The sequence below is a fragment of the Malaya genurostris genome, chromosome 2 (assembly GCF_030247185.1).
Source record: "Malaya genurostris strain Urasoe2022 chromosome 2, Malgen_1.1, whole genome shotgun sequence".
NCBI classification, from domain to species: Eukaryota; Metazoa; Arthropoda; class Insecta; order Diptera; family Culicidae; genus Malaya; species Malaya genurostris.
In genome coordinates this window covers 348,837,647-348,865,253 of record NC_080571.1, presented here as the reverse complement: position 1 = coordinate 348,865,253, position 27,607 = coordinate 348,837,647, and the positions used below count along the sequence as shown (strand labels likewise).

At 38.4% G+C, this 27,607-nt stretch overlaps 1 protein-coding gene across 1 annotated transcript in view; it reads left to right on the top strand.

The window, feature by feature from the left end:
* LOC131432073 (cadherin-related tumor suppressor) overlaps positions 1-27,607 on the top strand; it is a 317,261-nt gene that overhangs the window by 160,440 nt on the left and 129,214 nt on the right. Inside the window, exon 4 of the mRNA XM_058598123.1 lies at positions 12,835-13,143. Coding sequence (XP_058454106.1) covers positions 12,835-13,143 — 309 coding nt within the window. The remainder of the gene's footprint in view (positions 1-12,834; positions 13,144-27,607) is intronic.

Below are 27,607 nucleotides of genomic sequence, written 5' to 3'. Positions count from 1 at the left end.
TAATTTGACCAACATACCGGCCCAGGAATGACCCATTGATTGATGGGGAGGAGGGGGGGAGGGGTTAGGTGGGGTGCCCACCTGACGCCGTTGTTTGCCACCGTCGCATTCTACTTCCTGCGGCCCAAAGAATGCAGCTCAGGGAAGCCAAAGGTGATGCATCAAAATTGTGTCTTAACTCATTCGCTCATCGTATGCATCTACTGGAAGGTTGGACGCATGCTTTGGATTCAGCGTATTAGTGTCCGTTTGTAGTTTGTTGTACATGTTTTTTCGGATTTCAAGTTTAGGCCATTCGATTAAGATTGATTAACTACTATCATGCACTCAAACTACTAGGTGTTCTTTCAAAACAATAAAATCTACTTGGTTTAAATTTTCACTTGTAGATAATGCCTTTACCTTCTACATTTAAATTTACATTTAACTTTACATTTAAATTATACATGGAAAAAGATTTCTCAAATTTCATTCTATATCAGCAAGACAATTGAAATATGTAACAATCACTTTGGAAGCTATGAGCAACGATAGTCACACAATTGTTTCTAAAAATCAAGCATTGCTTTACATTTGTGGAAAGTCTGACGAGGACATTAATCTTTACAGACTGTTTAACGATCGGACGTTTGTAGGAGAAATCATAAAATGTAACCCGTCAAGTGCTTCAAACGATGGACCATTATTTAAGATGCAATCTCTAGTGGCAGAAAAAATGGCCATTGTTGAAAAACGCAAAAAATCCCAGTTCCCGGTTCTGCAAGTACCAGAAATGGCTGTCAAACACACCAAAATGGAGCTCACTTTGTTTTCTCAAAGATACATAAACCGATTTTCACAAACTGAAATTCATATGGAAAGTCTTATGGTCTCATAATTTGATGTGAAATTTTCCTTTCCTGAATTTAGATCGAATCTGTCGCCATGTATAGATTATTTCAGTCGAAATATTCGAATTCGGCTATACTGGTCTCCAGATTTCGGCTCTGGAGTTTTGCCGAATATTTCTACACAAATTTACACAAAAAAAACTTAGTTTGACGGGCCATTTGCTACTGTAGCAGATAAAATCATAGTTTTTTTTATAAACGGTACTGCGGATTTGAGCCAAATTGTTAAATTAAAAAAATTTTTTTTTGGGTTTCAAAGTTAGGCCATTTGACTTGAAGAGTTAAGATTGATTAACTGTTATCATGCGCTCAAACTACTAGGTGTTTTTTCAAAACAATGAAATCTACTTGGTTTAAATTTTCACTTATAAATATTGCCTTTATTTCCTACGTCTCATTTTTATTTTTTCATTGACAAAATGAAATAAAAATACAGTGCATGCAAAATTTGAGCCAAATTATTAAATTAAAAAGAAATTTTTTCGGGTTTAAAATTTAGGCCATTTGACTTGAAGAGTTAAGATTGATTAACTGCCAGCAGATGTAGTGTGTGTCGTTTGCAAAGCTAGTTTCGCTTCCGACAAGAGCGATTACGTCACAGATGCTAGTCGTTTGCATTGGTGATAAAACAACGAAAAGAGGACAACGGTGGAGAGCATCACACAAAATCAGCCGTTCTAATGACTCTAAAAGTTTTCTAAAGAACTATTAGGATTTCTTCTTCGCGAATCGAATGTAAATATCCTCAGTTTAGTGCAAAACTAGAGCAGTTTGATTAGATTTGTGCACTTTTCGCTGCGTAAAATTCACAGTAATCGAGGTCAAGTGAAGGCTTCTTTGTTTCTGCGAAAAATGTGAAAAAGGAGAATGCTTGCATAATTCATACAATTGATCAACTAATTGATATTCGGAAGTGTTAAGGAACATGTCAGTTGTTTTCGTATTCACGACATCCAGTTATGTCTCTGACATTACCCACCCGCCTTTTTTAAATAGGGGTTTCCACTGAAATCGCTCTTATTTGAAAACTAGTAAAACTATTTCCAGATGTGGGGGGTATTTATTATTGGTACTATGCAAAATTTGTGCTCCATGGAGAGGACTATACATTTGAGTCCGTGGTTCAGAGTTCGAATGAGATTTGTAGAGTGTAAATTTAAACAATTGTTTCTAAAAAGCAAGCATCGTGTAATATCCGTGGAAAGTCTGACGAGGAAATTAACCGTCACAGACTGTTTAACGATCCGACGTTTGTAGGAGAAATTTTTAACTGTAACCCGACAAGAGCTTCAAAAGATGGACCATCATTTAAGATGCAGATCTATAGTTGTAGAAAAAATGAAAAAGATCACTTTGTTTTCTCAAAGATTCATAAACCGTTTTTTAAATGAAATTTAAGTGGAAAGTCGTATGGTCTCATAGTTTGCTGTGGAATTTTATTCAGATCCAATATTCGATTCGGTAATGACAGAGTGTTGAAAAATTTCGGATCGTCGCTTTAAGTGACGAAACAAAACCCGAAAAAATCTTCTGAATTTAGCTCAAACCTGTCTCCATGTGTAGATTATTTTAGTCGAAAGGTCCGAATTTGGCTACACTGGTCTCCAGATTTCGGTTATGGAGTTTTGCCGTATGTTTCTGCACAAATTTACTCAAAAAAAACTTTGTTTGGCCAGCCATTTGCTGCTGTAGCAGATTAAATAATTTTTTTTATTAAGGATGCTGCGGATAAGGAAATGTACCTCAAAGAGTATCCTTGCGTTTAACTGATCCGCAGGGATTTAACAAGGAACCATCGATCTTCGACCTTTCCTTAGAGACTTACACGAGGTACTATATCGAGATTTTTCCGACAAAACCGCCATTCCTCCGTTCATGTGTCGAGGTGTGCCTTAAAAATCCAGGTATTTGATTCCTAAACACCTCGAATATTCCTTGCGTTAGAATCTGTACTGAAATCTTCTGAAGCATTTCTATACAGATATAAATTTCATAGGGAATGATTGCCTTTTCAAACAAACGTGAGCTTTTGTCCATAGCTACAAATCGCTTGCCAAATTTGAAATTTAGATGTGCACCTTTCAAATGATTTTTTTCTCCATTCAATTTTCTCGGAGATGGTTGGGCCAATTTTAAACAAACTGAGGCTCATTTGAAAGCCCTCACTTGGGCTGTGAATCAAGTTAGAAGATCAAATGGTGCAAATCGAAGTTTAAATCTAGTTTGAAGATAAATTGACACACTTCCGGAGGGCTCCGGAGATATAACGGAATAAGTGACGTAACCGACAAAACGCATTTTTTTCCTCCGCTCAAGTTTTTTTTTTGTCGAGATGGCTGAATCGATTTCAACTGTCTTAGGCTCTCGTTTGAAAGCTACTATTGGATCATTGATCAAGTTCGAAGATTAAATTGCAGATATCACCGGAGATATAATCGTATAAGTGACGTAACAGACAAATAGCATATTTTTCTACCTGCACACTTTTTTTCAGAGTGTAAGCAATAGTCAAGTTCAAATGTATTATGACTGATACTTTTGGTTTCGAAAATGTTATCGACCTGAATGATTTTCTGTCAGAAATTATCAGCTCAAATTCGTGTCAGAAAATATCAGAATGTGTGAATGACAAGATAAACGCATTATCATATCACAAGGTGTACTAACAGCAAAAAAATGGAATTGAATTTTCGTTCAATGATTTATTACGATTTTTGTCGTGGATTATCAACTGCACTTAGTAGGACTTTTGGCAGTGTAGCACCATCCTATGCGACTGTAAAACTGGTATACCGATTTCGTGGTTTGCTTGCCGGTGAATTCAATTGAGGGTCGTCAAAAATCAGTTGTTTCGCCAGAAAATATCTATACTGTGAAAAATCTGATAATGGAAGATCGCCATGTGACGTATCGTGAAATAGAGGCAGCCTTGAGCAGAAGTGTAAAAAGCTATTATGTTATTTTGCATTAACAAGCCTTGAAAAAAAATCAAATTTGGTGTATAACATCTACACAGGTGACGAAACATGGATGTACTCATATGAGCCCGGAACTAAACAGCAGTCGACGGTATGGGTGTTCCAAGAAGAACCAAATCCAACAAAAGTTGTTTGCGCTCGAAGCACTTCAAAGAAAATGGTGGTTTGTTTTTTCGGTATAAACGGAAATATCGCTTCCGTTGTTTTAGAGAATCATAAGATCGGCAATTCTGATTGGTATAACAGCATTTGTTTGCCAGAAGTTTTTCGTGAAGTAAAGAAAACAAAGGTAAGATGTAAAATCATTCTCTCACACGTCGGCTCAAATAACCAAATATTTGAGCACCCAAAACGTCGAATTGATGGGCCGCCCGCCGTATTGTCCTGAAATGGTTCCTAACAACTTCTATTTGTTCCCTTCTGTGAAGAATAAACTTCGTGAAGAGCGATTCAATACTCCTGAAGAAGCTGTTGAAGCTTTCAAAACCCATGTTTTGGGGGTACTTCAAGAAGAGTGGACTAAATTGTTTCAGGCGTATGTAAAAGTGTATTGATCATTTAGGGGAATATTTTGAAAAACAATAAAACCATTTCCGACTAAATATAATACTGTTTTCATTTTTAGACTAAATACATAAGTAACAACCCTTCGTATACCGAAAACCAGCAAAAACATAAAAATTGACATTCATTGATATCTCAAAGATGACCAAATCGATTCCACAAATTTCAATTGAAAGGCCATGAGGAATTACGGGGTGAGGAATGTTGACTATTTTAAGATGCAAAAAACGCTGAAAAAACTCTTCAAAATATGTTTTAATGACTTTAGCTTTGGTTTCAACTGTATCAGATCTGTATGAAAATTTGCGAAAAGAATCATTCATATGTTTTCCGCTTCATGGGGAATTCTTGTTTGGTTTTTCGTTGGATACTGATGAATCTAATACTATGAGATGGAACGAGTTTTAACTTTTTTGAAGCGAAATAACATGTTTTACTTTTGCGTTATTTCCTATTCAGAAATGTCACATTAAAACATGTTTTCCCTAAATGACAAGATATAATTGTCACCCATCTGACACCGGTATGTGAGCACCAGCCTCGCGTTTCGAGCCCCAAACATTGCGATGTTTTGATACTCATCGCGACTCTCAAATTGTGAAAATTATCTCCACTTGATGTCCCAAAACACTGTCTGCTGTATTTTAGGTAAACCGACAAGTTATTGTGAGAGAGTCGACCCAAAATTTTCGCGCACTAAACTAATTTTCGCGCACTAAACGAGGTAAACGCGTAAAACAAATGTATTACTCTTTGTAAACATTGCAATCAGCTGATTTTGAAGTTTTTGATCTCATCAAGATGGCGTCGTGACAGGAGGCCGATAATTGTCATTAAAACACAACCCTGCTAGCATTTTCCGTCACTTTTCGACTATGTCAGTTGACAAGCTGTTTAACAACAGCAGTTTTCCATCGAAGTAGCCATGAAAGTAAAACAAAACAAAACTGGAAACTGGTGCAACCAGCTTTGTATTTTTGTGTTAAGAGATGACTTTTTTGGTGTGAACAAAGCGGTTCTAACTTCATATTACTGCAGGTATGAACATAATATAAGAAATTGGAATTTTTCGAGTGATTTGTTTGAACATTTCTCAAATAGGAATCCGATTGTCAGATTGTACGCAGCTCCGATTTAAGTGGCACAACTCACCTAAACAGTGACCATGTGTCAGTGAACATAAAATGAACAGCAAATTAGCTGCTTTGCGGTTCAACCATCATAGTTCTGGGGCAGCTTTGATCTTCTGGGCACCGCCAGGCCAAAGGCCCTACAACTTTAATTATACAGTCCCGCATAAACTTAGATCTCCGTGGTGACAACCGCGTATATCGTAACCGAAGAAAACCTCGCGTTTTTGGATATTGTTGCGGTGATCGAGCCGATCGCCGGTAGGGTGAGAAATCGACAACCAGCCAAGGCAGCACGCGGCATTCGGAATCAAAAAGGTGGTAAACGGTGCGCAATACACTGTACTTATATTGAAATAATCTACCCTCTTAAATTAATGAATTGCGTACGGTACTGATAAAATCATCGCACACAGATCCCTCGGGCCCAGGCGCGCACGTCCGATCGGATTCTGTACCTAAAGGCCGTAATGAGGCCCGTTGTGGGTTAGTTTCCACTTGGTTATTTAGTAGCTATGAATTCCAGCGCCAACGTCTCATTATGTGTGTTTCTGATCGCACGATCTAGCCACGGATTGGATTACAGCTTTGAGCCTCAGTTCAGCTGGGCTCAGTTCATTGATGGCAAAACGAGCGAATGAGTCATCTGAATGTGATTAGGGTAGACCAGTCATTGATCCCCATGCTAGCCCGGGGTCCATTTCAGGGGTTATGATACTCAAGCTACTACGGCAGAACAAAAAGTATTTGTTTGCTGTCCCTCAAAGAAAATGGAAGACGAACGATCGGTGATTCAGTTTGCCGGTAGGCGCAATTAGAACTGCTTCACCTGCAAATCAGGCTCATTACGGATACAGCGTTCTGTTTGCAATTTGCTGATTCTATAAATGCGTGCCTAATGAAGTTATATCAGCATGTTGAAACATTGAATTATAATTAGTATAAAATGATACGATTTCTGGGTGGTATGGCATGGAGTCAGCCATTTCTTTGGCGACGAAGAGAATCTTTGACTCAATTCGAATATTTGCACTTTTCCAATCATCGATCTATCAGTTAAGTGTCTCTTGAAATTGTTCCACTTAGCTCAGTCGTATTGCATAAGCACCACCGGGAATGTCTACCAGCCGTATAAAAGACAAGAAAAAAAACACTCCAACCGAAAGAAAGAAAGAAGAATTTTCTTTCAATGAACGAACGATTGATGGTCTGGTATTTCTCTCTGTCGGCTTCGATATCTATTCAATTTAATTTGATCCGTATGACACGATTCACTTTTTTTTCGTCGTTCTGCCGACAGCGGCCCAAGTCGGTAAATTGATCTCCATTAGTGCTGTTAGGGTTTACCACGGATCGGCTGAGGGGTAGCGAAACCTGGACCGAGTCTGTGCGACGGACGGTTTCGCGTCAACCCCGGGCCCCAGAGGAGATGGTGTCTGACGGAATGTGTCCGGACCGTGCGCGGTTTGAATTTTTGCTTGAATCACAGTGTCCATATATACTACTGTGGCCAAGTGCGGCATACATATGTGCGGCGGGAAAACCAGTTTGGCCCCCTATCATATGCAGTTGGGCGACCAGCCAACTAACCAACCAGTAGCTGCAGCTGCATGTTTTGGCGTGAAAAAAAAAGTTTGTTTTGTTGCTGATGTGAGCTCCGGGGTCCCGTAGACTTACTTCGTAGGTTGTTCCCACGTACTCGTTGTTTTGAGGTAAAACATAGCTGCCAGTTAAAACGATATATTAATTAGAACGGACGGGTGGTGAATTATGACAAGAATTTTAGCTATAAATTTGGTAGAATGTATTTTATCGTCTAAGCAAATCAGTAAATAAAGTTATAAATACGATTTGCTGTATTAAACACCTTTTAGAGGGCAGAGACTCGTTGTGTAGTTATTAAAACATTCAAAATTCAATTCATTATGATACCCATTACAAAACTAGTTGCACAATCCAGAGTGGTCAGCTTGAATCATCGAGAAATTATAAAATACCACTCCACCAAAAATATCGTTCTTATCGTGTCAGTAATCGAATGGCCTGAACACGAGCTCGAAATTTATATAGAGAATTTATCCTGGGTGGCTCAGATGGACGATGGAACAGATAAAAATAGCTTGAGAAAATTCCTGACTTAGCAAGCGGCTTGTAGCTACGGACAAAAGGCAGTGGTCTGCCATTCTACAACGCGTTTCTTTTTACGCGGATTTCCGAAGTTCTTATTGTGTCTTAGAAATGCATGAAACGTCGAGATCTGGTGTTATCCCGAAATGTTTTTTAAAGTCAATTCTTTGACGCTTATGAAATTTTTTTGATTTTTTTTTCAAAAAAAAATGTTCAGATTACACATGATCTCGACGTTTCATGCATTTCTAAGACATTCGGTATCAACAACAAAAAAATTCGATTTTGGAAATTCCAAAATTGTTTTAAGTTCCTAAGTCGATATCTTAAAAAATTTTTTTTGAGATTACACCAGATCTGGACGTTTCATGCATTTCTAAGACATTCGGCATTAAAAAAAAATTCTTTCATTTTTTTTTCAACGCGGTTTCAAATTCTCTAAGTTCCAAAGTCGATTTTCACAAAAAACAATTTTTCTTAGATTACACCAGATCTGGAGGTTTCATGCATTTCTAAGACATTTGGCATAAAAAAGTCAATTCATTTGAAACCAATCGTACCTCGAAATGCGATATCAAGTAAAAATATTTCATAAGAGTAATCTACAAAAAAATCGAAACGACAACTTATTCATAATAGGCGTCTCATTCATAATAGCCGAAGTGGTAAATTTCTAGCTGAATGTTAGTTTTTCAACTGTTCTCAATCTCTAGGCAGCCGGTTGCCGAGAGAGATATATGGAGTTATTTTAATGGAAGATTCAACAGTTCTAAACTGAAGTGTTATGATAATGATCGAATATGACGCTAGCAAGCTAATTTGAATTAATATTTGATTGTTTTTATTGAATGAAACGATTCTTATAAACAACTATTGCTTTCTTTTACTGATCTTCGGTTTGTCACACAATGAATTTTTTTGCTCTGTAGCTACTCTCAACCTAACAGTTACACTACAAATTTGGAACTTCACTTGTCCTGATCTCCTATCTAATACCTTGTTATAACTGTTTATCCAACTATTACAACTAAACATATCTAAAACAACCAAAAAGAATTCAGTCTTGGCTATTCAAGACATCCGGAGACCTACTCAAACTCTACAATTCGTATTTCTTCCGTACCTTCCTAGTTGGTCATACCAACATTAAACAACGCATTAAAAAAGCATATTTAGTGAAAAAATATGTGTACTAGGCAGCGCCGCTTTCACATATTAATGGACCCGGAGACAGAGTTTATTCGTGTCCCCCTAACTGATTGAATGACCATAATTTTTTGCTCTGTGATTCCCGCCAAAGACCTCCTAAGACAGTGGACTCAGGGGCATGTGCCCCCATTGCCCCTTTGTAAAAGCGGATTAATTAGATTACACATATTGTTCTAGTAGAACAATTTTTTTACTGACAAATCGCTATATTCGAAAAAGAGACAAAAGGTGTGGATAAATTGGGCTCACCACGATCTAGACAGCTTTGAGCATGCATTAGAGAACTAAATTCAAAGTTTAGTTTTGCAATGACTGAGTGGAAACATATGTTAGAGAAGCCAAATGAATGATAAATTCACGGAAAAAAAAATATTTTTTAGAAAAAAAGATACGCTCAGCGACAGGACTCGAACCTGCGTTCTTACGCAAACCGTGCATACGCGTTTACCATTTCCACCACACTATGCTGTAGTAGTCGTAGTTCTACCGAAAAACTGGGTTTGGTAAGCGTATGTCAAATAACGGTCTAAATCCTAGCCGTCTCACGACCGGTACCACATACCGAACATCTTCTCTGTTCATCAGACAACAAACGCTAGTCTTCTCGCTCTATTCTTATTTTCCGTTCAAGCACTGAGTAGGAGAGTATATTTATAATCGATTTACATAAGAATGCAGGCTCGAGTCATGTCTCTGAGCGTATGTTTTTTCCAAAAAATCATCTTTCCTGTGAGGTTATTTGGCTTCTCCAATGTATGTTTCCACTCAGTCATTGCAAAACTGAACTTATTTATGGCGGCTTTACGTCAAACCAACTAGAAATTAATAAATCGAGCTATTTTAACCTTGAACTACCTAAAAAAATTAATAAATCGTTTAAAGTTTAGGTTAGTAGAAAAAGCGTTTGAACAAAGAAAACAACAAAGTGGAACACTTTTAACGAAGGCTCCGTTAACGAATCAGCACATGAGAAGGAGTGATGCAAAGGAGAAATAATTCGAAAGAAGCAAAATACTTCTTCCAGATTAGTCTATTTCTAAAAGCTCGAAGAAATCGCTAAGAAACCATTGAAAAATTAGGAATAGATGAAACCATTTTGTTGAACGAAGTGCTCTTTCTACAAGAGCATTTGATTACCAAATCATATATTTTTTGGCTAACTTTGACAGCTTATGCCTTCTTTGTCGTCTTCTGGGACATCAAAGTTATGATGGTAAGTGTAGAAACAATGTGCTTTTGTGAACATCTGGGTATAGAGTTTCTTTGTAAGTAATTTTTTCCCATCGTATTCCGCCGTTCATAGCTGAATTTTGTATGTGAGTAGATCTTCATATTTTTTTACGTCTTGCATAAAAGTTTTACTCAAATGCAGTTTTTTCGCCACATCTCTTACAGAACTGGTTTAGATTCCTCCTGTAAGCTTGAACTACCCGATCCTTTTCACTATACGGAAATCCATTGTGGCCAATTTTTTCCTTTCAATCTACAATTAAAAACGTTCGTTGGACCTATTCAAAGCACAAGATATCAATTCCCAGCTCCCTGCAGATGGCACGATGAGAGAGATCCGGATTTTCAAGGTGCATGAGCAAAACTACTTTACGCATCGGCTCTGCTCCCGATTCAATTTTCGCAAAAATTGCAAAAATTGATGTAACTTACATAATGTGGACATTACGCATTGAAATATTCTCACCTAAAATTTCAATTGAAATTATTCAATGGGTAAAAAATTACAGTCATTTTTAAAGTGATGCCCACGTACGTACCCACACCCTTTTTGTCAATCACGTCACAAGTCTTCCTAAATTTTTTAAGCTTGCATATCCTGCATTATCCCTCATAAACTTTTCTGAGATCCTCCTAAATATCCGAAAATCCCCCACAGTTCCGTTGCTCAATCCTTCCTGAACTTTTCTGAATCCGTTTGAGTTCAAGCAACGTCTAAAGTGATATGCTCCTAGATTTTTTGGTGGGATTAGAAAGGTGTGGTGCATCGCGAAATTCTAAACCGGGTGTTAATACTGATCGCTATAGACACCAAAAACCATGAATTGATCGAAAGTCGACCAGAATAAACCGGTAAAAGAAACAGTAAAGTAACTACATGAAAACGCACCCGCACACAGAACAAAACCGGTTCAATATACAACCTAAGAACTTGACTAGGAGCTGCTACTCCACCCGCCGTTCTCACCTGGTTTTGCCCCTTCCGACTACCGTTTGTTTTCCTCGATAGGCCACACATTGGTTGAGTAGTACTTCAATCCCTACGAAGAAGTAGAAAATTGGATGTCTGATTGGTCAATCCTTCTGTGCGAAAAACCTCATAATTTATAGCAAGCAACTATCTTCACTGGACTAGATAGAGCTAAAAATTAAATATTCAGTTTTCGCTGACAGATTGATGTCTGGGTCTTAACTGTCGAATATTATTTGAATAAGGGTTTTGCTGGGCATGTGTTTTTTGCAGCTCTCAACAAGCCATAGAAATACGCAAGAAAAAATAGTCACTCTTAATTGGATTTATAGAAGTAACAGGAGAACAGGAATAGCTTCTCTCTGGCAGCCAGCAGACGAAGTCAGAGACCCGCTCACTAATCCTACGGTTCTGCTATTTCTGTTTATAATATTCAAGAATAACTAAGAATTCTTACCCTCTATTAAACATTCGCCAGTTTAAAACCAATCATCAGTCTATTGACGAAAATATTTAATCTGGAGCGCTATCCAGCCTCGTGAAGATAGTTGCTTGCTATGAATTATTTTGTGAGAGGAACGACGTTCACACCACGAGAGAGAAAATTATATTCATGGCTGCTGTGCTTCATGAAACCTCTAATACCAGCAATTGCTTCCAAAAGCTTTTGCTTGCGTAGCTTGTCTTTTTGGTTGGTAAGGCATCCGATCGATTAAAGTTCCTTGTATCAAAATGGATGACGAAAGATGCGTGCTCGAAAACGTTAAAAAGCTTCCTGGTCTGACGTTTTGTATCGCAATGGGAAGAAACACCATTGCCGAGCATTTCCGTACAATGAGGTGTTTAAATCCCCAAAGAAGTATTTGATTTGGCAAGCCATATGTAGTTGTGGTCAGAAAATTCAAAGTTTTATTTCTACTGGTATCTTCAATCAGGATGTGTACGAGAAAGAATGTCTACAAAAGTGATTGCTACCATTTATCGATTGCCACGACTTGCCGGCTCTGTTTCGGCTTGATTTGGTCTTTTGTCACCATGCAAAATCCTTCCTGGTCAAAATGTGCCAAAAAAAGACGGGTGGGTACAAACAAGTAAACAAAAGAAAGCTGACAGCCAAACGCACAGCATGCTGTGATCTAAGCATGAAAAACCATACACTACTTGAACTAGGAGTTTTTTTTTCAGCTATTGTTTTGAAGTCCAAAATTTAACGTGCACAGATTAACATTGTTTCTTCGTTTTGAGAAGAAAAGTGAGTTGCGAGAAAAGTACATGTCTATAATTAAAAAAAAAATTAAATTATCATTTGCAAGAAACGTCCTTTTTCCCTGAATGTTGTCTACCGAAGCTACTGAACCGAGAAATCGCTTCCGGCATTTGTTTCCGTTATCGCCAATTGGTGAAATCGAAGCATTTTCTGTAAACGATTACCACTGCTTATTACACTGTAGTCAGTCAGGACCTCGTAATCACACCCCAAGTGACCCGTCAACGACGGGAAAGGCCCGATCACGACCGTCTCGTGCGCCATCCATCGATTACTATGCCTCCTCTATTACTGTGATCAGTCCGTTTGCCGGCAAAAGGGGACATCACCCCACCGGCACAGCAAACTCAATCACTCCAAATTATAAACCACAACGTTTCATTCAAGAAACAAGCCCCGATACCGATAGTAATCTATTGTTATTAAATTATCTCTTTTGTCTCTTTCGTTCCCCCCTTTTTATTTGCAGATCCGAGTTAATGTGCTGGACAAGAACGATAGCCCACCGACATTTCGTGACATTCCGTTGGTATTCTCCGCATCGGAGGATTTAGCCGTAGGACAGACGGTAGCACAAATAACCGCCACCGATCCGGACACACTGGGTACTCTGGAATATTCACTGATAAGCGGCGACACAGACAGGTTCCTGCTGGAGAAGGACACCGGTATGCTGAAATTGCGGGATGCGTTGGATCGTGAAACCGAAGATACCTATCGACTGGTGGTCAGCGTTTCCGATGGCGTCCAGAGCACCGAAACCACCGTCACCGTCCAGGTAGGAACCCCACGCACTTCTATACTGAACCGGAGTTCACTTATATTCTTACAAATTTTAATTTGAGCGATGCCAATCCGATTTCTGCCTTTTGGTTGAATTTGATTGATTACTGAAGGTATCATAAGAAGAAGAAAAAAAATACTTTCCCATGGTTTCGTCGGAACGGTCGCGCGTTGATCTGAAACGCATTAAAAAGATTCCACCTTCTTTTGGGGTTGCTGCATTCAGATTTTGTTTTTTTTTGTTGTTGTCCGGCCTGCTTTTCAAGCCAAGCTGTAGCAGCGTTTTAGCAGCTTCAGGCGATTATCCAATATCATCACACACACACTCGGACACTCGGACACAAACGTCGCGACCGAGCAGCGGTTTAAAAAAAGAAGAGAAACACTTTACGGACGAACGTAATCTCAGACGATCGCTTTCAGGACTTTTTAAAAATTTGCAACTGCTTGGTGCCGCCATCTCCGCATCGCACCCCATGCCCATCGACAAAGCAGGCCTTGTGTACCTGTTGCTATAGTTGCAGTAAAAATGAACACCAACCAACCAAAATGCCGCAAAAATGATGACGAGCTGCGTTTGTTGTTATTCGGCTCGATTTCTCGTTTTCTCCTATCTCGCGCCCTTGGTTAGAATTATAATACAACTTTTTTTTAAAAAAAGAAACGAGCCTGATGAATAATGTGCCGCACAGTAATTCCTGACTGGGACCGTCGCAGTTGCGCTCTGGTCAGAATGGTAATTTTCGACAATCATTTTTCTTCATCAAACATTTACCACATGTCAAAGTCGGGAGAAGGGATCTTCCAACCCTAGCCCGCTCTCTGCTCTGCTGCTTCTCTTCATCTTACCGGAGCGTGCGTTGATCTGCCTCATCAACTGATGGCAAATTTCGGTTCCATTCCAACTCCAGCTTCGAGTTCGGATTGAATTGTTTGTATGTATGTATGTGTGTTTCTCGGTGTGTTTGTGTGCATGCGTTTGGGTGGTGCAATTGCAAGCAAACACTGACTGCTTTGCATTTCACCTCGGCCACGCATCACTAACTGGCGAAGAAACGCAATTACGACGACCTCCTCTTCCTCCATATCTCTCGCTTCCTCTTGGGAGAAAATAAAATAAAACCCGGAAAAGTTGAAAAAGTACTTCAGGGAACGCAGCAGCGGCGAATGAAAAGAGATAAGAAACTGGCAGGTATGTAAAAGAGCCCACCTTTTAATCTTTCCACTTTTTTAAGCTAAATTAAATGTAGTTCTCGTGTAGATATGAGAGCCTCTTTTTTTTCTCCTGCCCCTTAGAGTCGATCGGAGGTCATTGTCAGCTTGAGTATTCGAGGTGTATTCAACAGTCGATCGCACTCCGGATGTCACCGAATCGGGGGACGCAATGGCAAAATTATACCTTCATGCCCAATTGTCCTACTAACCTTACTCAGTTTAATGAGTTCGTAGAGGCTAATTTTTAACTTTTAATTGTTTTAATGGTTTCGTACATTTTTTTGCGTTTATGATTGCAAAAATTTCAACTCAAATCACTCAGTTATTCCTAAACTAAAAGTCGGATCCGGAAAAGTCAATGAGAATCTAAACTAAGTTTTGTTTTGCGAGACAAACGAAAATCAAATATACGTTAGTGGTGAACGATCGCAGTAGGCGCAGTACACGTTGGACGTGCAAAACTTTCGCTCCTGTCAAAATTTTTCAATAATTAGTTTTTTTTTCATTTTAATAGAAAATGTAATAAATGACGTCTTCATGAATGTGGTTCTATGCTAACTGTAAGTGAATGTTTGTTTATTTTTCATGTGAAGACGTGAGATTCGAATTGTGAAACCTGTGTCGTACTCATACGAACTGGCTCATGAAGTCTATTCATCATTGTCGACCTTCTGTGCGTTGAATTGGTGATTACACGGAACTAGCAATCATGTAGATCACTGGTGGGCTCTAGCTCATTTTTAGTGGGTAGTAAACTCAAAATTGACAACAGGTGGGCAATAAGTCGCTAGGAAATTTTTTTTTCTGAGATAGGCCCTGAGTAAAGGCGGAAAACTGTTCAATGTATCATTGCGAAATACAATCCGGAATCAAGCTAATCTATCAGTTGAAAGAATGATGTGATTAGTAAATCATTAAATGCTTGTAAGATTTGAGAGTAAGAAAATGAAAGTGACAAGATGAATGCTTAAGTAGTGCTACGGCCAAAAATTGGTCAAATAATAATGAGTGGAAAAAGTTCAAATGTTTCATTAGAAATTCAAATCATGTATTTTTGTTCAAATTCAATCCATACAAAATACAGAAAGGAAATTCAGGCCCAGGTTCAGAATTCAGAATTAGAATCCAGGTCCACATTCATGATTTAGGGGTAGGCATCGGATCTCTGTTGAATTTTTAGAATTCGAGTCCAAAACAGAGATCCCAGATCTGTAGATTTGTCTGTAAATCTGCAGATTTCGTAAATAGTGCTGCAGACATTTTTTGTGGTGCAGACTTTTGAAAATCGAGGTTTTCGCAGACTTTCGTCAAAGTGCTCGCCAAGTCAGTTTCATACTTTATAGAGAAATTGCTGCCAGCAAGAAATACTTGCTGACTGCAGATTTTTTTTTCGGATATACAGACTTTTGCAACCCTGTCTGAAGATATTTGAAATATTTACCTGGCATCTCAGGTCCAAAATTTTGTTCGAATACAGAATTAAAACCCAGAATTACGTTCAGATCTAAATTTTTTTCAGGAATTCAGATCCAGAATCTAGGTCTGGGATAAAAATTCATGTCCAAAACTTGAAGCCAGAATTCAGGTCACGGAAATCTATGAATTCCTGTCAGGAGCTCAAGTCTAGAACACAGTTCCAAAATTCAGACACAGAATTCGGATCCCGATTTCCGCTCTGGAATCTAGGTCCATGTTATGAAACTTGGTCCAGAATTCAGGTGAAAGCTCAAGGTTCAAGATCTAGTTTAAGGTTCCAAAAATCTTTCAGGAGTTGCGGTCCTGAATCCAAATCCGGAATCAGGATTCTAGCCCAGAACCAAAGTCCTAGTCCGAGTTAAGAATTATTTTCCAGAATTCAGATCCAGAATCCAGCTTCAGGTCAAGAATTTTGGTCCAGAATCTGGGTCCAAGTTCAGAATTCATATCCATTGGTCAAGAGTTGAGGTCCAGCTTCTAGTTTCAGAATCCAGGTCCTGACTAAGAATTATATTCCAAAATCGAAGTCCCGAATTTAGATCCAGAGTTCAGATTCTGCACTCAGATCCCAAATTCATATTCATAGGTTAGGTCTAGTTAGTCCATTCAGGTCCAGGTTCTGAATCCAAACAGAGAATACTGGTTCAGGGTCAGAATTCTTATCCAGAATGCAGGTACAGAACTCAGATCCAGAATTAAAGTCCTTAATCAGGCTACAAAATTTGAAATCTCTAGAATCAAAGCCCAGAGTTCTGTTCCTGAATCCAGGTTCAGAATCGGAATCCAAAATCAGGATCAAGTTCCAGGTACACGATTCTGGTGCATGCAAAATTATCAGAGTAAAAATTCTTGTTTAGAATCCTGAATCCAGGTTCAAAATCCTGCTCCAGATTTAGACTCAAAATCTACGTCAGCAGTTCAAGTCTAAAAACTAGGTTCAGGTATAGAATCCGAATCTATGCTCAGAATCCAAGTGCAGATTTCTGTTTCAGGTTCAGATTTTTTCTGTCAGACTTCTGTTTCAAAATCCATGCCCGAATTCAGTATTAAGATCCAGAAAACTCGTCGAACCCTGGGGTTCAGAATCCTGTCTAGGTTTAGAATCTCTGTCAATAAGTCAGGTTCAAGTTTAGAATTGAGGAATCCTAGAGAACTCAGGTCCAGAATCCAGTCCAAATTCACAGTTCAAGGGGAAAATTATGGTCAAGAATCACGTCCACAGTCTAAGTTCAAAGTTTAGTTTCAGAAACTCTGTCAAATTTCGGAAAAGGGAATTCTGGTCCAGAATCCAAGTCCAAGCCTATGTTTCGAATGCAGGTTCAGGTTCACAATCTCGGTCCAGGTCTAGAATCCAGATCCATGAGCCGAATCCAAGTACTGAATTCTGCTTCAAGTTCATCCATATCCGGATAAAGAATCTCAGTCCAGAATCCAGGTTCAGATTCAGTATTCTGATCCAGAAACCTTGTTCGATAACCTAATCCAGTGTTCAGAACCTGGATACAGATCTAGATATCGCTTAATTTTTACTGGTTGAGAAGACTTGCGAGTTTTCCTTACAATCATAGAACCAAATACTAACAAAAGTAATACACACAATCATTTACATCTTTATCCTCAAAACTTAATTTGTGTCTCTATTTTCTCCGTGGAACCTTGTGGGTCGCTAATAAACTGTTTAATTTCAAATGTTTTTTTTTTCTTATACACAAGTAAAATCTAAATCTAAAGAAAACGCACCTAAGGCAGAACTTTTCTCTATTACCCAACGAAAAGACTGACTGAAATTATAACTGATAAAATTAAAAAAAGAAAAGACAACGAAATCCGAAAACGGACGTCACAAGCTCTCAGAGACAGTTACTAATCGAATCGTTCTGCCAACCGAACTACTGTGGATGTGATAATACACAACTCAGAAGACTTACCAGTAGAAATGAACTTGGTATTTGATCTGACTGTTCACGGCCGGTTTGGTTCACATTTTAGCATGCAAAAAATTATCGAACCATTCCCCTACCAGGCGATCCCTTTTTAACTCTCCGGTTGAGCAATAGTATGTTAGTTTTCGTTGTGTCTCTATTGACTTCTATTTAGCTTACCCAATATTTGATCGATAGGATCTTGAATTAACAATTAATTTCCTTCCTTAATTTTCTTAAATTGAGGGTTACAAATCGCATGAGTTATTTTTTGGAAATTATGAATGTTAAAAACCATTATAAGGGTTAGATTCTTGAGGTAAACGAGTTACGATGCGTTACTTTCAAGGATGTTATAGGTAGTAGAAGTGTTACATTCGTCGCTCTTTTGTTAGTTATAGGTGTTGCGTTTTTTTGTAACTTAACTTATGCGTTACTTACTTCTAAGTAAGTTTTAAACGTTACGAAGCGTTACTTTCTTGTAAGTTATAGGCGTTACGAAGGGTTACATGCGTTACTTTTTTGTAAGTAATAGGTGTTACGAAGCGTTACATTCATTACTTTTTTGTAAGTTATAGGCATTACGAACCGTTACATGGGTTACTTTTTTATGTTATAGGTGTTACGAAGCGTTACATGCGTTACTTTTTGTGAGGTACAGACGTTACGAATCGTTGAATGCGTTACTTTTTTATGTAAGTTGTAGGTGTTATGAAAGGTTACATGCGTTACTTTTTTGTGAGTTATAGACATTACGAGGTGTTCCTTTTTTGTTAGTAATAAGCATTACATTCGATTTTTTGGAAGCTATACGCGTTACGAAGTGTTACTTGCTTTACCTTTTTTGAATCATAGGCGCAATGAAGCGTTACAACCCGATTAGATGCATATAACGAAATCATAACACAAGTATATCAACAGTTGATATGTATAACAATTTGTGTTATTTTGAGATATTCAACAAATGAAAACAGTTGAAAGTTAAAACTTATGAAAATCAGTTATGATGTTTTATTTTCATTTGCAAGTTCATAAATGGAAAAAAATAGTTCTTCCGTTGCTTTATATCGAAATATAATGATCACAATTTCAAAAACCTTTAAGAAGAAATCAGATCACTAAATAAATTATTCATTAAATAAAAAAATCATTCAACAATTTTGGATCGGAACGATGGTAAAAGTTGGTTGTGATACAGTTTTTATGTGTTAAATTTGCAACTATTGTTATAAATTCCTGCTTTCGGACTACTGTAGTTATATCAAATTCAGTAATAATTGCGATACAAACGTTTCAAAATCTACTACGATTTTGTTCCCGTTGAAGTCTTTTTCGTTATGATTTTCAAAATTTGTTACAAAATATTTCTGAAACAAATTACTCCAGTTGTTATAATTCTTTTATTACCATATGATCGGGATGTGTTATCTGGCCCCTTCCGAAATCAGAGGAGAAACTGAAAAAAGTTTTGAGAAATATTATAAGACTGGTCAAAACTCCACTGCCGATAAAGCATGCAGCGGCAGGTCCTACGAAGCAGAACAAAGTCAAAACCACATAAAATGGAGAATGAAACCAGTGTAAAATAAATGACAATAAAAATAATACATAAAATTGTGCTGGACGACCGGAAAAAGAAAGTGCGCTAGCATGCCTTAGTTAAGCAATATTCTGCAGATGAGAAAGATATTCTGCCGCTGGATCCCGCACATACCTGTTTAGCGCTAGAAAGACGAACGCAAGTGCACTTCGGGTACATGTTCGGCTGAATCCATTATTATACGCCAGAGAACAGAATGATTACTCAACAATGGACTGAAGTCAGCACGAGTGTTTCGAAGCGGTACATGTACCTCGAAGGGCGTTTGAATGGGGACGGAAATGTTGGTTCTTGGGCATTCCTTCTGTCGGGCACAGTCTCAAATTTTATTTGAATAGTTGAACAGTTTTATAGTATTTTGGGTACCGCTCAAAAAGTTTTTTGAGCTCACTCGAAGAACTTGAATTATCGAAATTATCAAATCCTTTGATATCTGTGCCACACGATGTCCGTTACCAACGTGCCAGAGTGCCGTTCTTTGAACGCGCACACTTCTGAATGAAGTTGCTTCACTGTTTTTGCCATCACGGTTAGAGTTCGACTGATAAAGCTGTCAAGTTCTGTCTGCTGACTCATGGGTTACTATGATTAATGCTGCATGGGTAGTTTCGTCAGTACCGGTGAAGATAAACCCATGCAAAATCTGCAATTTTTGTCCATACCTTATATGACAGCGTTATTAAAATAAAATGACAGCGTTATTTAAAAAAAAACTAATCGTTATGGTGGTTTTAACATTTTTATCAAATGTAAGCTTTTTTTCAAACCTTGTAATTTTTTTCAAAACCTTTTAGAATACTACCCGTATGAATTCTGTCCAATTTGTTGTTGATAACTTTTGTATTTGTTTTCAACAAATTTCCCGGATCTTTGGTATTCTTGAAATCCATTTGGCGTCTATTAAAGTCTTTTAGAATTTTCCGGTAAATTTATGCTTCCCGATATTGCTCTATGTTAGTCGCTTTTATCCCTTAAAGCTTTCGTTGATGTAATAATTAAGCTGCTAGTAGAATTTATCCATTATCTAATTATCTAATTGATAAGGATCGTTCCATGGCAATCGGCGAAGATCGAAGCGAATAAATCTTCGTTTTATTAAAAGTCGAAATTGACTTTCTTATCTTAACTTTTTATATATTTGAGTATTTTGACATGATGTCTTCTTTAGCCAAAAAAAACGTGCTTAATCCAGCAGTGAGATGATACCTTTTTTATCGATTCACATGTTTTCTACCTTAACAATCATTTTTCTCTAAGAATTTTGACTAGAATGGCTGGTCATCGATTGCTTTATTAAATTAATAAGACAAAATATTTGTTAAAACAATCAGGATATTTTAAAAAATGTACACCTTTTTTTGAGCATATTTTAGTGATATTAAAATTTCCTTTTTTTCAGTGGTTGTAGTTGAAGACAGTTACAATTTTTTAAGTTGTAAGAATGTATGGGTTATCACTTTGAATTCGTGGATTTGTTGCCAAAAAGTAACCGTGCTTTAAACAAATCGAGCCAAACTACTATGTTGAAGAGTACTCAATCCAAGGATAACTTTTATCGTATCAAAGAACGCTCACTAGCAACTCTTCACACGATTCAATCAGTGCCATCAAAGAGAGACGGATATCATCGCAGCAACAAAAAACCGATATGGTTCATTTAACATGGAATAGACACAAGTGCGAGAAATTTCTCTCGATGGCCTGTCTGAGAATCAAAGGTTAGCACGCTCGATTCGATTTTCTGCGACAATTGTCAACTTGCGATTCTCTCTTGGTAAATTCCACACAGCACCGTTCATTACCAGACTGTAATTTTGTTAAGGGTCGTGAAATACTCAGAGTATGAAGTGGAGAGAAAAAATGTAGAAAAATTCTCTTACGGTTCATGCATTGAGAGACACGAGTTCTGGTAGCATCTTCTACCGGATTGAAAATGTTGTATACAATATAAAGAAATATCGAGCAGCTTCTATCAAATTATCGGCAATCACCAACACTGACTCAATCAATTCAATCTTTCAAGCCACCCAAGATTTGATTGAGTCGAACAACTAAGATGCTCTTGCTCATGCCGCTACTCATTAGACCTGAAGCCATCAGATTACCGAAAAGTGAAAAAAGTGTCGATGAATGGATTGACGAACAAAACAAAAGACGATTTTTTTAGTGCACGCAGATTGTCGATAAATAAAGCAGATATCAATGGTCCCAAATGGCTTCCTTCAGTCTCGTCTCTGTGTCATAAGGTTCTGAAAGGCGTGAAGAGGCCGTCATTTGTATTGATTCTATGATCGAATCAAAATCTTGAATTTCAGAAGTTTTCGGTTTAGCAAGCGATTTACAGATTGAGTTGAAACCACACGACATGACTCTCATCACTCTCAATTTGATGAGCAAATGCGAAAGCCTTTGCTTTCAGACCATATATTTTGCATCGAGTCCGGAAAAAAAACAGCAGACCTCCCACTTGATCACTTGGGATCACGTCAACGTCTCGCGGTGGAGACGGTGATAGATTATAAAAAAAAGAAATAACAGTAATACAGCGCGGGGATTCCAACCACTCAACCATAAATAATCCAGCAAGTCGTTTTCAGAACATCAAAGTGTAAAGTATCAATTGAACACTTTTTTTCGAAAACGTTAACCCTCCCAAAATAGGCTGACCCTGATCGTGTTGGTTTGTGTGTCTCTTTCGGCATCGCTATCTCTCCAAATATTATCTGGCCCCGCACCCGGTTGTTTCAGAATACGGGTGAAGAATCCCGAATAGATTGATGGGAGCCGTCGAGAAGGGGCAGCAACGCAACAACAAATCGACCGGAGAGCCCTCCCATGGTTTGACAAAAGCGCGTTAGGCCAAACAACACCGTGTACTCAAGCGATGCGGATCTTGTGGAACATATCAATCCGAAGACGCACGAAAAAAAAAGTGGAATTAAACAACAGGAACATGAAAGCATCACACCAGCATCCGTCTGAAACAGAGAGGAACAAGAATGAGAAGAAAAAAAACTCGTCGTCTCCGAAATGGAATTCAACCTATCCGACAGAGCCGAGGCGCTGCGATCCGAGGGAAGAAAAATTAGCTTCACTATCCGTCTAAGGCGTTTCGATCAAATCGCACAGATTCAATAATGAATTCATGTAGTAATTTTCGTATAATCGAATATTTTTCTTCTCTCAACATCGATTTCCCTTACAAATCACAGCAGCATTCCAGTTCGTGATGGTCGATCATCACCATCGGATCGGGAATATTCAAAACAGATTCTTTGATTCCGATCCGAAAAATGCTTGCACAAAAAAAATGCGGACAGATAATCTATTATACTTAGCTTAGGCCTAACGAAATTAAACAAAGCAATTCCAATGAATCATTCCGAATTTTTCCCTTCTTCCACCGTAAGATATGACATCCTTTACATTTAATCACGAGAGTAGAGAATGATTTAATAAAAATAATCATAACCATAAATAAGCAGATGAAGATCAAAAGTTTCGTCCCGCATCTGCCCGTCTCTTGACTGGCAGTTATTTTTCTCCTTCTTCCCGGACAAGATGATATTTTATAATATTGTAGCGAGACTGTTGTGTTGTTCGGATCCACCGCCGCCGAATGGGCACACGACTTTTTTTGTGGGCCCTCGTCCATTTAGATAGTCACGGCGAACAAACAACCGTTTTTTCCCCGTTTGCTGTGTACGAGCTGATTGCATCATCAGCATCGTCATCATCATCATCATCATCATCGTCATCGTCAGAGGCAGGTAGAGTCGTTCGACTTCCCATCTAATCTGTGTTGACTATTTTGGACGGGAAAATGTTGCATCGGTAATCGAATATTCAAACAGCTGAGCTCGGTTGAAAAGATTTTTGACTTTGAAGCTATGTAGAAATAAAAACCTAGATGGTATGAATGTTATGACTTTTCAACCTTTTGCGGTTGAAATTACTGCGAGAAGTCAACATTTTCTTTTTGATAAAAAATGGCAAAATCAATTCCTTCGTGCGTCATCTTAGGACACGGTAGTCTGCACCTACAGAAATCTTTAATGACCTATGAAAATCGTTGCAATCGTTGTGAAAATGGAGTCGGAAGACTTGCACGGAAAACTACAGAAAACAGTTAAAAAAACTTATGAAAATTTCAGGAGTACCTTTTGATTAGCCGAATTCACAGACATGTGAATTTTGTGGCTTGTTTCTCATGTTTAGCATCTGAGCACTCTTTGTCCCACCAAGGGTTTGGAGGCCTTCTGTTGTTCGATGGACCAAGAAATCGTTTGGTTTGGGCTTGTTCTGCGGCCTCCAGAATCGAACAAATGAGGAAGTCATATTCTTCCAGCAGGAGGAGCTCTTCCATTGAGTTTAAGACACTTGAAATATTACCCGGTATTTAGTCCAGTCAATATTTTTTGTCAAATCATATGAAATATAAACTGAATTAAGGAGTGTATTGAAAATAAGCTATCCAAACATTTTCCTTTCAAATTATGGTAAAAAACGAAATTTTATTAAAATTAAAAATTGATCCATTACTGTACGAGGTTAAACTTGAGCATAATGAAAACCGGATGAAATTTAAGTTATTCCTTCACGAATTTTCGAACGCTCTTCTTCAAGTTCCGAACAAGTGTTGCATCGCATTTTTTGGACGCTTGAGCCCAAATTTTTTTTGAACTCCTGCATGTTCCCAGCTGCCTTACCAGTCTTCTTGAAGACCTTCTTCACGATTGCCCAGTATCGTTCGATGGATCGAAGCTGAGGGCAATTTGGTGAATTGATATTTTTCTCAACGAAATTTATACCCTATTCCGCAAGCCAATTGGGAGAGGTTTTGGCACAGTGAGACGACGCTAAATCCGTCCAAAACAGTGGATGTGTACTATGCTTCTTATATAAAGGCAGCAATCCCTTCTGGAGACACTCAGATCGATAGATTTCTGCATTCATAGTTCCGGTAATGTGAAAAATGGTTGACTTCAAACTACAGGAACATATTGCTTGCCATACCAGTACCTTTCGACCGAAGCTGTCCGCATCGCTCACATCCTCCCCAACGACGACAGTAACGTATTGTGGACCTGGAAGGGGTTTTGAGTCCTCCTTTACATAAGTCTCATCGTCCATCAAAACGCATGCATCCGGACACTGCAAAAGACGCGAATACAATTTCCGGGCCCTTGTTGCTGTTCGCTTCTTCTGTTCTACACTTTGTTTCGAGATTTTCTGCTTCTTGTGGGTCTGATTTCGCGTCTTGATACGCTGGATCATTGCGACACTCGTTCCTGCTTTTTTGGCCAAATCACGTATTGACATTGATTTGTTCTTCATGATTAGAGATACCACTTTCTGGCCCAGTTTCGGGTTGGAAGAATCGGGTTTTCGGCCTCTTCCTGGTAGCTCATCCAAAGAATAATGTTCCCCAAACTTATTATTGATGGTTTTAACACTGGTATGATGAATTCCAAACCGCTTCGCCAATTTTCGCATAGTAATACCCTTCTCACTAAGCCATGTGTCCAGAGCTTTAATTTTCACTTCCTTTTCAATACGCGACATTTTGAAAACGCAGTATTTCAAGCGTACAAACAAGTAAACAAACGAAAGCTGACAGCCAAACGCACAGCATGCTGTGATCTGAGCATAAAAAAACCATCACAAATACATGCGTACAACACAAATGTATGTGGATAGCTTATTTTCGATACACTCCTTAGCCATGCATTTGTTACTACTAATTGAGATGATGATTGATAAATGATCGCTACCGTGTAAATCAGGAAATACTTTCCAGGTGCAATCTAGTCGAATTGAAGTCGAGCAAGGAGATAAATCTAATGCACTTGGACGTGCAGGAGGTCTTGGGATCCGTGTCATGCTATATATTAAGGATGATCTGCTATCATTGTAAACGGAACCCCACATCATTCCGTGCGAATTGAAATCTCCCAGAATCAAACGTCGAGCAAGAAGGGCTTCGACCATTTCATTTAGCTGTCGCTGTCCAACTTGTGCTCTTGGAGTAATATATACCGAATCAATGCAAATGTCTTTTCCTTGAATGTTTATTTAACAAGCAACATTTGAGCGGATGATAAATTATCCATCAAATGATACAAAACTTGAGAGAACTGGCCATTGAGCTGATAACTGTTTCAAAAAAGTTCTAGCTATTGGAAGGAATGCCGTTATGATGGTCTTTAGAGGTTCAGATTTATTGAATGCTGCGAAAATCCATTCTACAATTTCCGAAAACTTCAGTAATCCTGATGGTGGCTGTGAAACGGAGCCCACTGGATAATTGTCTTTTCTTGTACTAGTTCCTGGATTGGTTTGTGAATTTGACAAATCAGGAGGCACAGTTTTTAGTTTTAAATTTGGCTGTTTAAATTTAACACGGAGATCTTTTTTGGAAGGAAAAATTACACCTTCCAGTGTCTTTTTTGATAATTCGGAGGAGGAATTCGTCTTCTTAACGGAGGTACAAACGATGTACCTTCACTATTTTCATCAGAGTCAGATTTCTCTGGCTCCTCAAGATTTGAAAACCCGTTTTCGGTTTCCAAAGGGGACATCTATGACCGTTTTAAGCATTTCGGTATATGTGCGCTTAGATCGTGCTTTTAAAGAAAGCTTCCTTTTTGTCTTTACGCAACTTAAATGCAGCGCATACTGAAAGATCATCATGAGGACTCTCCCCACAATAAACACATTTTTCAACATCTTTATCGCAATGATTATCCTTATGGGGCTCAGGACATTTGATAGATTTAGGCTTATCACTACAATAAGTAGCCGTATGCCCGAATTTTTTACAATTCGTGCAATTTATAACATGCGGTACGAAAAGCCGAACAGGAAGACGAATTTCATCGATATAGACATGGCTAGGCAACGCAGACCCGGCAAATGTTACGCGAAACGAATCTGAGGGACGATAAGACTTTTTTCCATCGACAATTGATGCTGAGTACAATTGTTTGCACTCGAGTATCTTAACTCCCTCAAGCATGGAGTTTTTAAAACGACCAACTTTAATTTTTTTAGTAAATCATCGGCTGTCAGACTTGCTTCAGTCACAACACCGTCAATTTCCACCTCCTTCGATGGAATGTAAACTCTATATTCAACAGCAAATAATTTACAGGTTACGATATCGTTTGCCTGTTTTAAGTCGTTGACAACAGCTTGAATTTTATCTCTATTAACTTTAGAGATTTCTTCAACTTTTGAAAAATGTGATGTCAATTCCTTTGTAATTTGCATAAAATTTAATACCTGTTGTTTTTTTCGAAAATAGACTATCCATGGCCCAGTGGTACCCTCTGGATAATATTTAGCTCTTGGAGTATTTAAACTCTTACTAGTATCCGGAATCGGATTCGGATGATCTTCCATGAGATCATTTATTACATTAACTGTTTTTTTTTTGTAAATTAATAATATCAAAATGAAAACTTATGTATAGTAAAATTTCAGTTATAAGAAAAACAAAAAAAATAAATTAAATAAATCTACTTTGTTGCTGTTGTCTCTGTTGGTCTGTCGTGAAGAAAGACGTGAAGCTCACCCAACGATTTCCAATTCGCTGTCTTTTGATATCGTTTTCAGCTATCTCAGTTGCTCTGCCGTCGTTGTGGTCACCACTGAACTTGGTGTGCTGCCTGTACCTGACCCCAGGTACAGTGCTATTGCTCTTGGTGGCGATCAAATGTGATGCTTGCAGTGTAGCACCCCGCGATATATGTCGTCTATTTCGATCCTACGCAGCGTACAAATTCTGGTACCTGGTAGATCAGCACTGGGTTGCTTTGGCACCTCTGTGCCTTTGCACCCCTTCGTCTTTGCACCTTTATGCGACTCGACACTTCTATGCGTTCGCACCTCTGTGTCTCTACACCCTTTGTGCGTATGAACGGGATGGCCGTCGTTGCTAGCTTGCCAGTCGCAGGGTTGTTACGGTCGCGCGGATTTCGCGATTTTCGCGGATTTGGCGCGGTTTCTGCTAATATTTTGAAGCTATGGCGCGGATTTCGCGCGAATTTCAAAAAACATCATTCCACAAAATTCTTTGCAAATTTTCGAAGCTTGTGAGTTTTATGAAACTCTAAAAAATTAAATATGGGCGAACGTTTCAGCAATTGGTCGAGATGGCCGAATTTTCACCTTGATAAAACTAAAATTTACTAGCAGGCGGTTCTAGCCAATGTTTTCTTCAGTGGACAAAATTTCGATTTTAT